This window comes from Mytilus trossulus, chromosome 7 (assembly GCF_036588685.1).
Source record: "Mytilus trossulus isolate FHL-02 chromosome 7, PNRI_Mtr1.1.1.hap1, whole genome shotgun sequence".
Taxonomy (NCBI): Eukaryota; Metazoa; Mollusca; class Bivalvia; order Mytilida; family Mytilidae; genus Mytilus; species Mytilus trossulus.
The window spans coordinates 49,251,475-49,267,314 of NC_086379.1; the positions used below are offsets into that span (position 1 = coordinate 49,251,475).

Here is a 15,840-nt window from a genome sequence, read left to right on the forward strand (position 1 = left end):
CATTTTTCACTAAAAATATAACGATACGTATGATCGAGTGTTTGGTTGTGAGATTTCCCATTTCTTTTCATTCGAAGGACGTTCGGTGAATTTGAGTATCCTAAAGTGAAGATTAAGAAACTGAACGTTGATTTCATATACATATTGCAGGTCAAGGTCAAATACAAACTAAACGACCTTTGCATTCTAGTTCTTTTATAGATATATTATTCCATGTTACAAATTCCTATAGCCTATATAGGATGTTTACAGACAGTATGCTCTACTAATTGTTTTAAAGATTGTCAGACTGATTCCGACCAATGTAACAAATATGTATAAAATTACAAAAAAAACAACGGAGCAACGGCACATCAAACTATACTAAATCTGATCACGACTAACTAGGAAAACAGGACAACACAGTATTTGATCATACTAAGTACGCTCTATGCTTTAGAATCAGTAATAGATCATGACATCTTATATAATCTTATAGAAATTAAAAAATCATACTCCAATTTTCAAATTTTGTTTTGGAATCCTATGTATTGCGTCATGACAATGCATATCACTATTGTTGAGCAACAGCTTCTTTTACCAATATTTATATTAGCTAAACATCAATAATAAACTTCAGACAATATATACGGATCTTTGTTTTTTGTTTTATACACGTCTTATACAGATTAACTCTACGTTGTTGTGAAAAATGTACTACTCAAACTGGAGAAAAGTCAAGTGTTCGACTCCTTAGTCTGCTTGTCAACTTACTAGGACTAGTATTTATATTATCTTAGTTGTATACATTTTCTGTAATAAAAAAAAACCATCTGTCTAAATCAAGCTCTTTCCATGAGCTGTTAACTCACGAGCTAACATAATAAATATTGTCCTTTTATGTTAACTAGGTCTTATATATATTTATAATTTTGTTTTCTCGCATATTCCATGTATAGTCATGACGATATGCACGTTTTAGTTGCGCAGATATCATTGCATTCTGTTGTTTCATTTTGATATTTGTCCACAAATTGAACCATTAAAATATCTTTCAACTTCAGAAACATAATTTTCCCAATAAAAATCTTGTATTAATGGAAATGTTTTCAATGTATTGCATATTTCTAGTGAAGGCCTTATTCATGAAACTACCATTTTGAATTATAGCATGTATACACTCTTATAAATCATGGTTTTATTTGGTCTCTGGTTTAGCTGCTTATTTTGCAATTATATCACATGTCCGTATTTATATTTATTTTTATATAGAGGATGGTCTCGTGCTCCACATATTCGTACTTGTTGATTTATTTAAATAATAAATATTTGAAAATCATGACTTAACATTAAAAAATCAGTACTATGACTAGGACTTAAACATGTACGTATTAAGTTACTAAAATAAACCCTGATGAGGAAACTTCGACGGATATGTCATGCATAGTGAACTATTGTTGTTTTTAAAACACACCTTAATATAAGAGATACGTCTTAAGAACGTACTTTTATTTCGTTAAATATGATGTTTGTCTGGAATTATAACTATAGTATAATATTTATCTTGTGAACTATAGATTATTCTGTTGAATCTGTCTTTTTTAACCAATGACCTTTTAAATTTTGGAGAAAAAGTTTACAACTTGTAATTAGAATACAAACGAACATGGGAGATACTAGTGATGAAAGTGATACCAATGACGGTAAGATTATAACTTAAGGAAAATCCAAGTACTATGACTAAAACTTATACATCTACGTATAAAGTTACTAAAAATAAACACCGATGTGGAAACTTCGACGGACATGTCATGCATAGTGAACTATTGTTGTTTTAACATATCTAACTAAATACATGAACATACATGTTCTTCTTTTTTGTCAAATACATTGTTTGTGGAATTTTAGGTACTGTGTAATATTTATCTTGTGGACCCTAGGTTATTCTGTTTAATCTGTCTTTTTGAACCAATTAAATATTTAAATTTTGGAGGAAAAGTTAACAACTTGTTAGTAGATTACAAACGACCATGGGAGATACTAGTGATGAAAGTGATGCCAATGACGGTAAGATTATAACTAAAGGAATATATACAGTATTGTTTGTCAAGTTGATGATATATATCATATGCGATTTCAAATTGACTGCATTTCAATAATTCGATTGATTGATTGTTTGTTGCTGAGTGTGTTTCCACAATTTGTTGTCAATTAAAAATAGTGCAATGTTTTCTAGGTTTAGTAAAAGTAAAAGAAAAATAATTTTCGACTCATGAATTTATTAAAATGAAAAACATCTTCATTAAAGAAACATTATTTTGCAAAATATACATTCCTCAAATGAACACAGATTCCAAATTCTCGAATTGATTATAACATATGTGACTAAAACATAAGAAGATCATGGTAATCAGTAGGACACGCAGAATCTACGTTGTGATAAAACAAAAAAAATGATGTTCCTTAGCTGATCGCAGTTGTAGTCTAAAACTGCCTTGTATCATTGAGTGACTTTCATATACTTTTTCAACATTGTACTTGTTTGGCTTTATAAATATTTTGATATGAGCGTCACTGATGAGTCTTGTGTAGACGAAACGCGCGTCTGGCGTACTAAATTGTAATCCTGGTACCTTAGATAACTATTTACACCACTTGGTCGATGCCACTGCTGGTTGACGTTTCGTCCCCGAGGGTATCACCAGCCCAGTAGTCAACACCTCGATAACCTGATACCTTTAACAACTATTATGTCTTGAACATACAATTTTAGTCTAGTGACATATTACTTTTGGCGAGAAATTCAAAATGATATCAATCATCGGAATTCAACTCAAAGATGATATATTGGAATGTTGCTTTCTTTGTCTTATTTAAGATAAACATTTAACATTTAACATTTTGTAACGTACGTGTACAGATGTACAAATGTACATCACAACACTGAAAAAAGTAAAATCACAAAAATTCCGAACTCCGATATTCAATCGGAAAGTCCCTAATCACATGGCAAAATCAAATGACAAAACACATCAAACGAATGGACGACAACTGTCATATTCCTGACTTGGTACAGGCATTATTAAAATTGAGGATTGAACCTTGTTTTATAGCGCTTAAGCTCTCACTTTTAAAACAGTCTCATCTAATTCCGTTATATGTACAACGATGCGGGAACAAAACAGACATAATAAATAAAATAGTCAAAATATGGGTACAGCAGTCATCGCCGTGTTACAATTTTAAAACAAACAATTTACACAAAGCACATACTCATCTATCAAATTAAAAACATATTCATTGGTTCTCTGGCTGTATTTGGAAACATTGGTAGAATGGAAAATGAAGAATAGAAAAAAAATCTTTGACCTTAAACAACGAATTTCTTTACTTGAACAATTTGAAACTAAAACAATACTAATTAAAAAGTGATTTTGTTTTGAATACTGATGACAAAGACAAACATGTATTCAGTTATAAAAATAAACAATACTCGCGGATAAGGAAGCTGTTGCGGATACTAACGTTATGTATAATGACTGGTTTTTATTTTGTCAATCCTTAACTTCATCATTATCATATACATACGACTTGTAAACGTTTTCTTTCGTAAGATAATTGTTGATCTAGAAATAAAATATAAACATGTATTTCAGTTTGCAATAGATATATTTTAATATTTGATTTAATTTTCAACACAATTCGTTATCCTTTTTTACGCGTTAAATGAGAGATACCAGCAAAGATAGGGGGGACTTTACAATATACAACTTGATTGATAATTTCCTGTCAAATAGTCACATCTTTACGTCAAAACAATTATTCAACTAAATGTTAATTCAATGGTCAATAGATAACGGAAAATGAATCAAATAGATAGCAACCCGACCAAAGAGCAGAACACAGCTGAAGGCCACCTATGGGTTTTTAACACTGTTAAAAATCCCGCATCCGAAAATTTGGCTTTCAGTTGGCCCTAAGCAAATGTGTACCTGTTAAATGAAAATGGACTTTACTCTAAACTTCAAAACATTTAAACGAACTAAAACTGAAAACCATACAAGGCTAACACATTTTAACACAGGCCGGATGCTCCTAAAAGTACAGCGGGGTTAAACATGTTTTGTTATATCTCATACTCCATATATCTCTAGCCAAAGTAGAAAAACAAACATACAGAATATTCACAGTTACAGTTAATTTAAAACAAGTGCGTACATGAATAACCTGAACGAATAACATGTATAACAAGTTGATTTATATTTCTGACGTTGAAAGAATGATAATTTTTTTTTTACCAGTATATGATATCGAAAAAACACTGATAAAATGATGTTTCAGTCAAGTACGCTGTCACATACACGACAGACTCGAACAAGCTGAAACATGTAAACAATAACATGAAGCTGTATAATGGAACATATAATACAACCGGACTTTAAATTTCAATAACCGAAATTATACCATCTAATGTTTTCAAAATTGTATCATGGTTTTGTTGTATATGGTCTTCGAAAAGAAAACGATAGAGATTAGGACCTTTTAAAGTATTCTTTAATATGTTGGATTGTCCCCTTTCAGATTGAGAATCCTGGAAACAAGTCAGATTTGTTTAACACTGCTGACATCTAAACTTAACTAGGTTGCTAAAGTAATAACAATATTGTTGGACCGATAAAAGAGATAGAGGTGTCTGGCTTATCTATATGAAGCTTAACTTTTTGCATAAATTACCTTTAGTCAAGCTGTTCAATTATTATGATTATTTTAAAATCTCCTTTTATTGATGTACGACTTTAAAAGTTTCTATAACAAATAAAAACATGGAATGATTCATTCAAATTCTCAGAAAGATCCCTGTGAAATTAATTCCTTCAGATTTAAAAACTAATATTAAAGAAATAATCATTTCGCACATATAGATAACATCAAAACATAATAGTTCGTAATCTGGTATTCCAGAACGCTTCCAAATATCAGACAATCTTTGACTTATTTTGCGTCCATATCCAGAAAATGTTATTCCGTCAATATGTTTGTTTGCCTTTAATGTAATACACCACCAATGTAATGTACATCCATCGTTTCAAAAAAAATCAAGTCTAACTGTTTCAGATGACCGTGATTGAGATAGTACGTAGAACGTTATGTGTATAGCCCGAAAACGATTATTTGACTGGGTCTTATGAACATTCTTTTTTAAAAGTAAACAAACACAATTATATTAATTTTTCTATTTTAACATGTTTTAACAGAAACAGATGTGATAAAACAGATTTTTCTTATGTTTTGAATAATTTTTCGGGGTATCGTAAATTATTCTATACTTTTGTTGAAAACTCTTGGCAACTTCGCTCGACGTCGTAATGCCGTGGTTTTTAACAAAAGCTATCATTAATGGTAAAATTAACGGAGCAACGCAAATCAATCCATAAGATATAAAAACCTTAAACCTATAAGACGGTAAAAAAGGTACGCCACACATTGAAAGTGGATGATTAACAATAGGAAATAAATATTTACTTTATGCATCCTGCATTTTCTTTTCCTTTTTCAGATGAGTCATATAGTTATGCTGGTTGCTACGAGAACAACCGCAGTCAGAGGTTATTAAAAGATGGACCTCAGCATCGCAAAAAAATGTCTGCAGACATATGTTATGAACTTTGTAAAAAAAGAGTAATTCGAAACAGCTTTAATTATTTTGGAACACAGGTGAGTAAATTATGAGTAAGATTATAATACAATACTGACTGATGTACCAATATTTTCACATTTTACTTTATACATGTATGTCGTTTTGTTTTGTTCATGCATTGTCAATATACTTGATTTTTTTGCGATTGTCATACAAGTAAGAGCCAGCTATGAAACCGTGTGTAATCCACAATTTTCCTTCTAAAAATTGCCTATACCAATTCAGGAATATGATCTTTGTTAATCAGTCGATTGATGTGTTCGACATTTTGAATTTGTCATTTGATTAGAGTCTTTCCGTTTTGAATTTTCCTCGGATTTCGCTAGTTTGATTATGAAGTTCATACTTGTTTCTCCTTTCTCGTTTATATATCGATTAGCCCGTTACTTTTCCCGTTTAAATGGTTTTACACTAGTAATTGTTGGTGCCCTTTATAGCTTGCTGTCCGGTGTGAGCCAAGGCTCCGTGTTGAAGGCCGTACCTTCACCATTAATGGTACAGTCCTTGGATGGCGTAAACCTCCCACTAACACCATACATCATTACACCATACGTCATACACCATTACACCATACACCTGGTACCATTACACCATACACGTTACAATTTTGCACCATACACCTTACACATTACACCATACACCATTCCCCATTCTATCTACCTACACAATCCGAAATTACTCATAACGCAATTAAATTTCAAATATTAGGATTATTATTATTGTTTATGTTTACAATCCGAAAAATTAGAATAAAAAGAACTTCGTTTTCAACCAATGAATTGTTGGTATTTCAACCAAAGATGAAGAACTGGATCTTCCATCACTGTATTGGATACCTAAACTTCATAAGTGTCCTTACAAACAACGGTATGTTGCTGGGTCTTCCAAGTGCACCACGAAACCCCTTTCTAAATTATTAACATTATTTTTATCAGCCATCAAAGACGGGCTTCAAAGTTATTGTGAAACTGCCTATTCTAGAGGTGGCGTGAATCAGATGTGGATACTTAAAAATTCCAAAGACCTTTTAGAGTACATACAATCTAACTCTCTTTCATCTTGTAACAGTATTAAAACATTTGACTTTTCTACTCTTTACACAAGTATTCCACATTCCAAACTAAAAGAAAAATTAAAAGAGTTGGTATAACTTTGCTTCATAAAAAAAATTGGCAAACGTAGATACAAGTATCTTGTCTTAGGGAGGGATAAATCCTACTTTGTAAAGAATCATTCTGATTCAAACAAAAAATTCTCTGAAACCGATATTATCAAGATGCTTGATTTCTTGATTGACAACACATTTGTTACGTTCGGACGTTTTTCAACAGACTGTCGGCATCCCAATGGGAAAAAACTGTGCCCCTCTACTTGCTGACTTGTTTCTTTATTATTATGAGGCTGAATTCATGCAGGAACTTCTTAGGAAGAAAGATAAGAAGTTAGCAATATCCTTTAACTCTACTTTCCGCTATATGGATGACGTTCTTTCACTGAACAATTCAAAATTTGGTGACTATGTGGATCGCATCTATCCCATCGAATTGGAGATAAAGGATACTACATATACAGTTAAGTCGGCTTCATATCTTGACTTACATTTAGAAATTGACAATGAGGGTCGGTTGAAGACAAAACTTTACGACAAAAGAGATGATTTCAGCTTTCTAATTGTGAACTTTCCATTTCTAAGTAGCAACATTCCAGCAGCACCTGCATACGGGGTATTTATCTCCCAATTGATACGATATTCCCGTGCTTGCATTTCCTATCAGGATTTTCTTGATAGAGGGTTACTGCTTACAAGGAAGCTATTAAACCAAGAGTTCCAAATGGTGAAGTTGAAATCATCCCTTCGTAAATTTTACGGATGCCATCACGAGTTGGTTGACCGTTATGGAATAACCGTTTCACAAATGATATCGGATATGTTCCTTACGTCGTAACTACCATCCCCTTCCCTTTCATGAATTTGACAGACCGAATTAGACTATTTACCGGATTGTAATCACATAAGCAACACGACGGGTGACGCATGTGAAACAGGATCGGCTTACCCTTCCGGAGCATCTGAGATCACCCCTAGTTTTCGGTGGGGTTCGTGTTGTTTATTCTTTAGTTTTCTATGTTGTGTTATGTGTACTATTGTTTTTCTGTTTGTATTTTTCATTTTTAGTTATGGCGTTGTCAGCTTGTTTTAGATTTACGAGTTTGACTGTCCCTTTGGTATCTTTCGTCCCTCTTTTTGTACACCGTTCATTCACACCATTCCCAATCGCATGTTACACAATCACACCATTCCTCATACACCATTACACCATTTCCCTTACACCATACACCATAGCACCATACACCTTACACCATTGTACCATATGCCATACACCATTACACCATACACGTTCTTTTTTGGGAAGCCTACACTATCCAAGGGGTGTTCATGTAGTAGACATGTTGAAATAACAGTAAAAGTTGAAATAAAGACATGCAAACCTTTTCATCTTTTATATATGTTGTTATATGTACACGTGTGTTTTGTTTGACCTAATTGGTTGATACATGTTTTGATATCGGTGTATTGATCTGTCCTACGATTATATGATTGGTCTTAGTAATGAAATTTTCTTTGAAGAATGAACGTGATTGCTATTGTGGAGAAGTGGCAGATATTGAGCTCTTCAACAAAGGCGGGTATAAACATAACAAGTCCGAATGCAACAGCACTTGCAGGGGAAATGACGATGAAAAATGTGGTAGTAAATACAGTGTGTCCTTATACAACCTAAAGGGTATGAATACAAAACTTTTATTATGTTCTCTTTTTAATCTAAGATGAGCCGATTTTGTACATTGATGAAAGTTTTCAATAATTTTTACCAGACCATAGGTAAAAATAACATGTAGGTTTTATGGTTATAAGAAAAATATAAGAACTAACTTACAAATTATTTGTAAGACTAAGGTGACATGCATTATAACAAATATTTAAAAAAACAAACTACTAGAAAAACATTGATCCCTTTGATATTCAGAGCGTTGAATTGAACTGCCATTGACAAGTACTTACAAAACATTTTATTTAGAATAGCATTGTGTAGTTAATAAATTTCTTTGTACATACTAACAAAACATTTAGATGTGATTTGTAGGTAATGAGAATGAAAAATACAACTAATACATAACATATTTTCCTTGCTTCAAAATCTGGCATTAATTGTTGCAAATATACTAAGTACCAGTGATTGTAGACGATTGAATTGTGAAAATAAGCGTCGGCCCTTAAAATTCATAGAATGCAGAAAGTATATAATCAAAATTCGCTACACAATTTGCGAATAATGTGTTTTGAGATTAGATAAATATTTGTGACTAAAGCATTGTTGCGACCTTATTCTATTTTTGCACCCGTTCTTTATTTTGATGATTTGGCTATCATTTACCGGTAAGAAACCATAATGTTACCTCTAACTGTTCTATTTTTATTTAAGAATAACTCTTCTCTTTCTAAAATCTTAAAATGACAATTACACCAAAGTTACACAAAATCAATTTATTAAAGTCATCTTCGAGTGCAAAACTTGTGGTATTAACCAACACGATTTCTTGAGAAAGACAAATATTAGATTGATTTTTTACATTGCCTATACTGATTTCCCCAGCAGTTTTTTTTTTCATTTTTTAGTTGCTTTCTCCATCCCGAAATTGGTTGATAATGATCGTTGTAAGTTTGTGTTGCTTCTGGTATTTTTGTTTGTAGAACATGTATCCTAGTTCGTCTTTGGATATAATAAATCGACATCTGCTGTATCTGGTGTTACTCTTATTCCTTCTTACATATTTTTTAAGCTTCATTTAAAATGATTTTTTTTTAAATTCCTGTGAACGCTTGACAGATCATGCAGCAATACAAGGACCACAAGTTAAATAATTGAACTTTCATAATCGACAGAAAATCGTTCATCTGAAGTAAATGTTTTACCAAGTGTTAACGTGCAAGCCACATATTGTTCATTGGTGAAAATAGCTAATAAAGATTAACAACAAAAACCTATAAACGCTCTGTGTATAAAGTGCAAATCACAAACTAGGAGACTACAATAGCTTTTTATGGTGTTTGATTCGAGTCTTTCTTTGAAAATAAATTTGATATAAATTGCCTATCAACAACGAAGATAATGGGAAGCAGAATATAAGGACACGTTATCGTATGTTATCTGTTGAGCAAATCAATCATTTGCCGTTTCGCTCTTTGTTCGTAGTGATTATTTTTACACGTTGGGCAAGATTTATTCGTATGTTTGATTAATTCATTTTCGACAGTATGAGATTGTGTTATATTATTTTAAACATAAAGTCCTTTTTGTATTGAATTGATTGAAAAAAAGGTTGGTTACCATGGTTACATAAAAATATTTTTACCGTATAAAATAAATAAAACAACAACAGATACTGAAAATCAAATAATAGGTGAAGATTACATATCATATATATATATATATGCGAAAGCAAATTTACAGATCTAACATTGTTGGGTTGATGTTTAGACGAGTTGTATATATATATATCTTTTGGAAAATGTTGTTTGTGCTGTTTTTAGACCATTCTACAACGAAATTTGTTTGACATGCACACGTATAAAAATTGCGGTTTTTATCCAACGCAGTCATAGGTTTGAACGTAGTTTTCAATTTAGACTCGTGTATATATATATATATATATATATAAAACTTGCCATTATTAGCTGCTATAAACATATGCACTTCGTTTTCCTCACTTAAATCGAAAATTTATGAATACATATTCTATTTTAATCCAAAGCTTGAAACAAAGCAATCCCCTCATTACTAATTACGACATCATTTTTTCGTGTTTGCATTACAAATATACTCTCATCATCTATATCCATGTTGAGACTTCAAATGCATATGAAGTTTTTACGGTAATCACGAAAAACAAATAAAGTAACTCACGCAGTCTTGATGCACATGTAGTAGTGATGTTGCCATTGATTTTGTTTACCTTCAACTGTCCTGTATTTGCATCTAATTTTTAAGTTGAGCTCCTGTTCCACGGGACCAACATATACGATTCTGTAGATAACTTTTACCTACCAAACAATTTACAGACTTAATGAAAATATATCTTATCCCACATTTTTACTTGTTTGCTTTTTTCAATTTTTGTGACATTTTAAACAATATTTGAAGTAAGATATAAGCTTCTATTGAACAGTACATGCTGCGGCCTCAGGTCAGTTTAATATTTTACAGGAGTGTTATCGGTTTATATCAATAATGGAATTTGTATGTAGCATAATCTTTGTTTGAATATTTACTGTTGAACAATAAATATGTGATGTTAAATTTTTGTTTTTATACAAAGGGAACGGGACAACAACAGAAGAATTTCCAACTAGTTCAGCAAGCAATGTTTCACTGGCAGGTACGAGTTATATATCTTATAGGCGTTTTTGTTTTGTTATTTTTGTAATCTCGTTTAAAGAAATATACACATGAAAAAGTATTGCAACACCTTAATTTTTCAAAACTTGAAAATTCGGCCTCTTTTTTACTGGATGATATATAATAAGATATTTGTATAATATTATTGAAACATAGTTTATGATAACATTGGCATTGAAACAAACCAAAAAAAATTGAAAAAAAATAATTAATATAACCACAATTTTAATAACAAAATGAAGTGTTGTTTGTACAAAAAACTGCATTTTACAACTTTAACTGTAGTCGATCTTTACAATATCAGACATTTCAAAATTAATCTTCAGATGACTGTTCACAGTTATCAAAGGTACCAGTATTCACATCATGGTTGATCGTTATACGCCAAAGAATTAGTACTTTGTGCGCAGCCTCCATTCAAACGGAAAACCGAATCTTAACGTCTTCTGATTCCTGCCAAAAATCGACTAGTTTGTTGCTAAGGTAGCAGCAACCATTTCTGATGAAGGGCATTGTTTATTTCATGATGTGTTTGAACTGGGGTGTCCTTTCGCGCACTTTCCGCCCAATAGTGTCCCATATATGCTCGATATGGTTCAAATCTGGACTACGATCCGTCCAAGGAAGATGACCCGAATTCCATTGGAACAATGAATCTTCCTTCACGATGCTAATTTTCAACTTTAGCGAGCTCTGCACTACATTGGATACGGAAAACTGTGTGTTTGTTCGTATGTAAAGGTCTCCGAAATGGTCTTATCGCACGATAACCAGTAGCGATGAGTCGATCTCGAACAGTTCTTGCTAAAAGGCTCCAGCTGTATGCCCACCACTCTTTTTTTTTGGGGGGGGGGATTGTATTGTATGCAATAGGTTTCCTTCTGACCAACCTTTTTTACGCTTGATTTTCTCTAGCAAATGGTAAAGGGGGTCTTCCTTATCTCGGAAGGTCTTTAACATCGTTTAGTGCCATTTTTTATTCTCAAAACGACTTATTTTGGAATGGTGATGACCAACAATACGTGCAGTTGTTACAGCGACATCCCTGCTTCTCTCATGCTGATAATCTGTCATCTTGCTGCAGTTAAGAGTTGTCGAGGACCCATTACAAGGTGTCAATCACATAACTTTAAAAACTTCGTTTTTTAAAGTGTTGAAAACAATGAGGATGAAAACATCTGTTTTGCTGTTTACGGGTACAGTAGCTGCATGTGTTGATAAAAACTTACCGAGTCGATATTTATTGATTAAACTCAGGTGATTCTTAAATAATGTTTAAGTAGTTCTATTTTACCAAATTATATCACAAAAAAAAATAAAAAGTGTTTTTTCAATTTCAATTTCAATTTGGTGTTGCAATACTTTTTTCCATGTGTATACATTCATGTTTCTACATGATATGAACTGTCTTTCAAAAAAACACACAGAAAAACAGGACAAACAGATAAAACCTAGTACTAACACCCACAAAACCAAGATACACCAATACAAACAAAACGCTCATAAACGAAAATGAAAATATTAAAAAAGCAAGTATTACTCAAGGCGCATCATGTTCATTAACACCAATGACACCATACATCATGTTTACATCAATACTGATGTTGTTGCATAAATACGCTCATCGTGCTCCGTTAAAATTTCTGATTTACATGTTGGAATATGTTATGTAAATTGGCGGGTATTGGATATTAATTTCTACTGTTTCTTCCTTTTAACTAAGTGTATATTTTGTAACTTTATACTTTATAGGTATTGGAATTGGTGTCGCTTGTCTAATCCTTATTGTTATGTGCTGTGTCATTATATTGAGAAGAAGGTATATACATGTTCAAATGATATTTTCTTCTTTTGTCAAATACATATTTCAGAGATCACAAATAAAACAAATCTTCGAACGGATGTTTTCTCAATTTTATACCAGTAGTTGATATATTACTACCAAAATAAATTTCTCAAATACGTGACTTCCAGGTAGTCAAAGTGGTTGAGAACTTTATGGAAAGGTTCAAACTGCGAGCCATTTATCTCCATATAATTGATTTTCGTCTATAAAATCAACTGTCGTATTTTATTCAGTTATAATACGCTACTAACATCACATCACATCACATATACACCTTTTTGTACACCATAGCACAACATTATTGGTTAAAGTTATAATCTCATTATCAACACAAAATATCAAACTCAAGGAACTTGAATAACTTAAAATACTTAATATTTACTTTGTAACTTGCAACATTTGTAGCATTGAATATCATTAAGACTTGGTACTTTTTTGTCAAATGTCCCTTTACTATGTTTTCAACAATTACATGTAGCAATAAATAACTAATTGACTATAAGAAATCATATACATTAGTTAACTTAATTGTCTAAGATTTATCTGGACTTTTGACAGGTGCCTTAGTTTCGACCATATTTTATAAGAAAGTGATCAGCCTGTTCAAAACCATGTTCACATGTGTTTATTAACATGCATCACAGCTAAACATAGATGTAAGGATTTTGTAAGATTGTTCCAAGTGTTGAACAGATATTGTACAATTTAAGTAAATGTTTAACATTACATTTATCAATACTTATCTATACGTCTTATTTGTTCAGGTTTCTTGGAAAACAGAATACGGAAAGATCAAATACATATCGAAATGCCGCAGATATGAGCGTTACTAGTAACCAAAATGAACAAAGACAAGGAAATTCGTTTTCTTACACTGAATTAATAGTTTATAATCAAAACCATGCGTATGATGTGCTCCAGAATGAGACAAATGACACAATAAATGGTAAAGCAGATGTATTGGATAATGCAGAAGACGCTCAAGAGTCCAATGACAATTATACTGTATTAGTAGTACCAGAAGACCAAAACTCTACACTCGCGACAAACACTACTGGGTTTATTGAAAATACATCAGATAACAAAGCTTCAAACAAAACTACCCCTACAATTGGTGCTTATGCTATTCTAGACCCGACAGAAACAGGCTTTGACAGAACCAAACCAGAACAAGAACTCAAAGCTGATTCATATGCTGTTCTTGACCCTGCTGAGACTGGATTTGACCGGACGAAAGACAAAGATGAAGTACCGATTCAATTAGTAATTAGAGGCGCGCATTCAATTACCATGAAAACCAAAATTGAATCAATTGAAAATAAAGCAGATAAGAAAGCTTCGAAAAAGACTAACATTGGTATCGTTCCTTATGCCATTCTTGACCCGGATGCAACAGACTTTAACAGAACAAAACCAGAACCAAAAGTAAATGATGATTCTTATACTGTCCTTGACCCAGCTGAGACTGGATTTGACCGGACAAAATACAGAGACGACATGCCTTCTCAGTCTGTAAACATCAAAACCTCGGGTAAATCTATACATGGACATGACATTCAGAATGAAATAACAAATGGTGAAGGAAATCATAGCCTGAATATGGATGGTCAATATGACCATTTGAATCAAGTATTCAGACCAAAAGATGACAACGAACATACGTACAGTCATTCCGTTGATGAGGTTTATGATATAACAAATCAAAATCGCACACCAAGGACAGACGATTCATTAAATGCTTACGATTATCTTATTGATTCTAAGACTCCAGTTGACAACAACGACAAGACTGCTGTGAACAATAGATAAGGCTGTTATGGGCAACCATAATATGCTACTTTTGTACTTTTTTGGCAATGATGGATGATTTTTACATGTACTTGTTAACTGATGATTTATTTGACAATTTATTTATTTTGAAATTAAAAGACCGATGAAGTTCAGACTTTTGTGTATTGCAACAAAAAGTAAATATTCTTATATAAGAATTTGTGTTATATACCCGTCCTGATTATAAAAAAACTAATAATCAGGCAATGATATCCAATCATCATCCAATTAATTTGAAATAATAATTATTGGTAAACGAACTATTGAAACAATATCAAAATTATATTCTGCAGTAGAATAATAGAGATAAACACATTTCCTACACGGAATATATAAATTTTTAACTGAAGTTCATTTTTCCGTTTCATGTTGCAATAAAACTACTATTACAGTATAAGAAAACGGTAATTGCACACAGGCAGAAGATTAGAATCTTTAACTGCATTTTATCAAACTCACATCATGTGGATACCTACCACAGACGCGCGTTTTGTCTACAAAGTATTTATAATTCTCATACCAGCCTATTCATGAAGGACAAAAATAACGTACGGCATAGAAGAGTTTGATATTATACCACGCGTTGCGAGATTTATACAATATCTATCTCTGACATTCTGTTTTTCAATTTTCGTACACACGAGGTTACATATTCATACATTTAAAACGAAGATATATCGTGGTAGAATGAGTTTCTATAATGATTGTTGATATATATGAAAGCGTTTGATCTGTCTATTTCAATGAACTGTAAAAAGATACTTTGCATTACTGGGTTTGTATCATTTATACAAATAAAGGAAGACATCATGCCTGTTCCATTTATTCCATTGAACAAACGTTTTCAAAAGACATTTTCGGAAAAGAAAATCGGGGACTTCCGGTGTCATGTGTTGCGTATGATCTGCTGCAAACTCTTCCGAAGCACCTGAAGTTTCACCTGATTTTTGGTTGAGTCCATGAAGCTCATTCTACTTGTTTTCTTTTGTTTCTCGTAAACTGTTGTTTGTTGTTGTTTTTTGATGTTT

At 32.3% G+C, this 15,840-nt stretch overlaps 1 protein-coding gene across 1 annotated transcript; it reads left to right on the forward strand.

Annotated features, from left to right (window-relative positions):
* The first annotated feature begins 1,517 nt into the window (after positions 1–1,517).
* LOC134726481 (uncharacterized) lies at positions 1,518–14,791 on the forward strand. Its single transcript, XM_063590887.1, has 6 exons — positions 1,518–1,682; positions 5,537–5,694; positions 8,307–8,463; positions 11,057–11,116; positions 12,889–12,955; positions 13,747–14,791. Exons 1-6 carry the CDS (start codon positions 1,646–1,648, stop codon positions 14,789–14,791), a joined length of 1,524 nt encoding a protein of 507 aa, XP_063446957.1. The 5' UTR covers positions 1,518–1,645.
* Positions 14,792–15,840: the final 1,049 nt, after the last annotated feature.

Coding starts and splice junctions, on each gene's coding strand:
- LOC134726481 (XM_063590887.1), top strand. CDS start 1,646: ATGGGAGATACTAGTGATGAAAGTGATACCAATGACG. Junction 5,695..8,306: donor TTAATTATTTTGGAACACAG/GTGAGTAAATTA, acceptor TTTTCTTTGAAG/AATGAACGTGATTGCTATTG. Junction 8,464..11,056: donor GTCCTTATACAACCTAAAGG/GTATGAATACAA, acceptor TTTTATACAAAG/GGAACGGGACAACAACAGAA.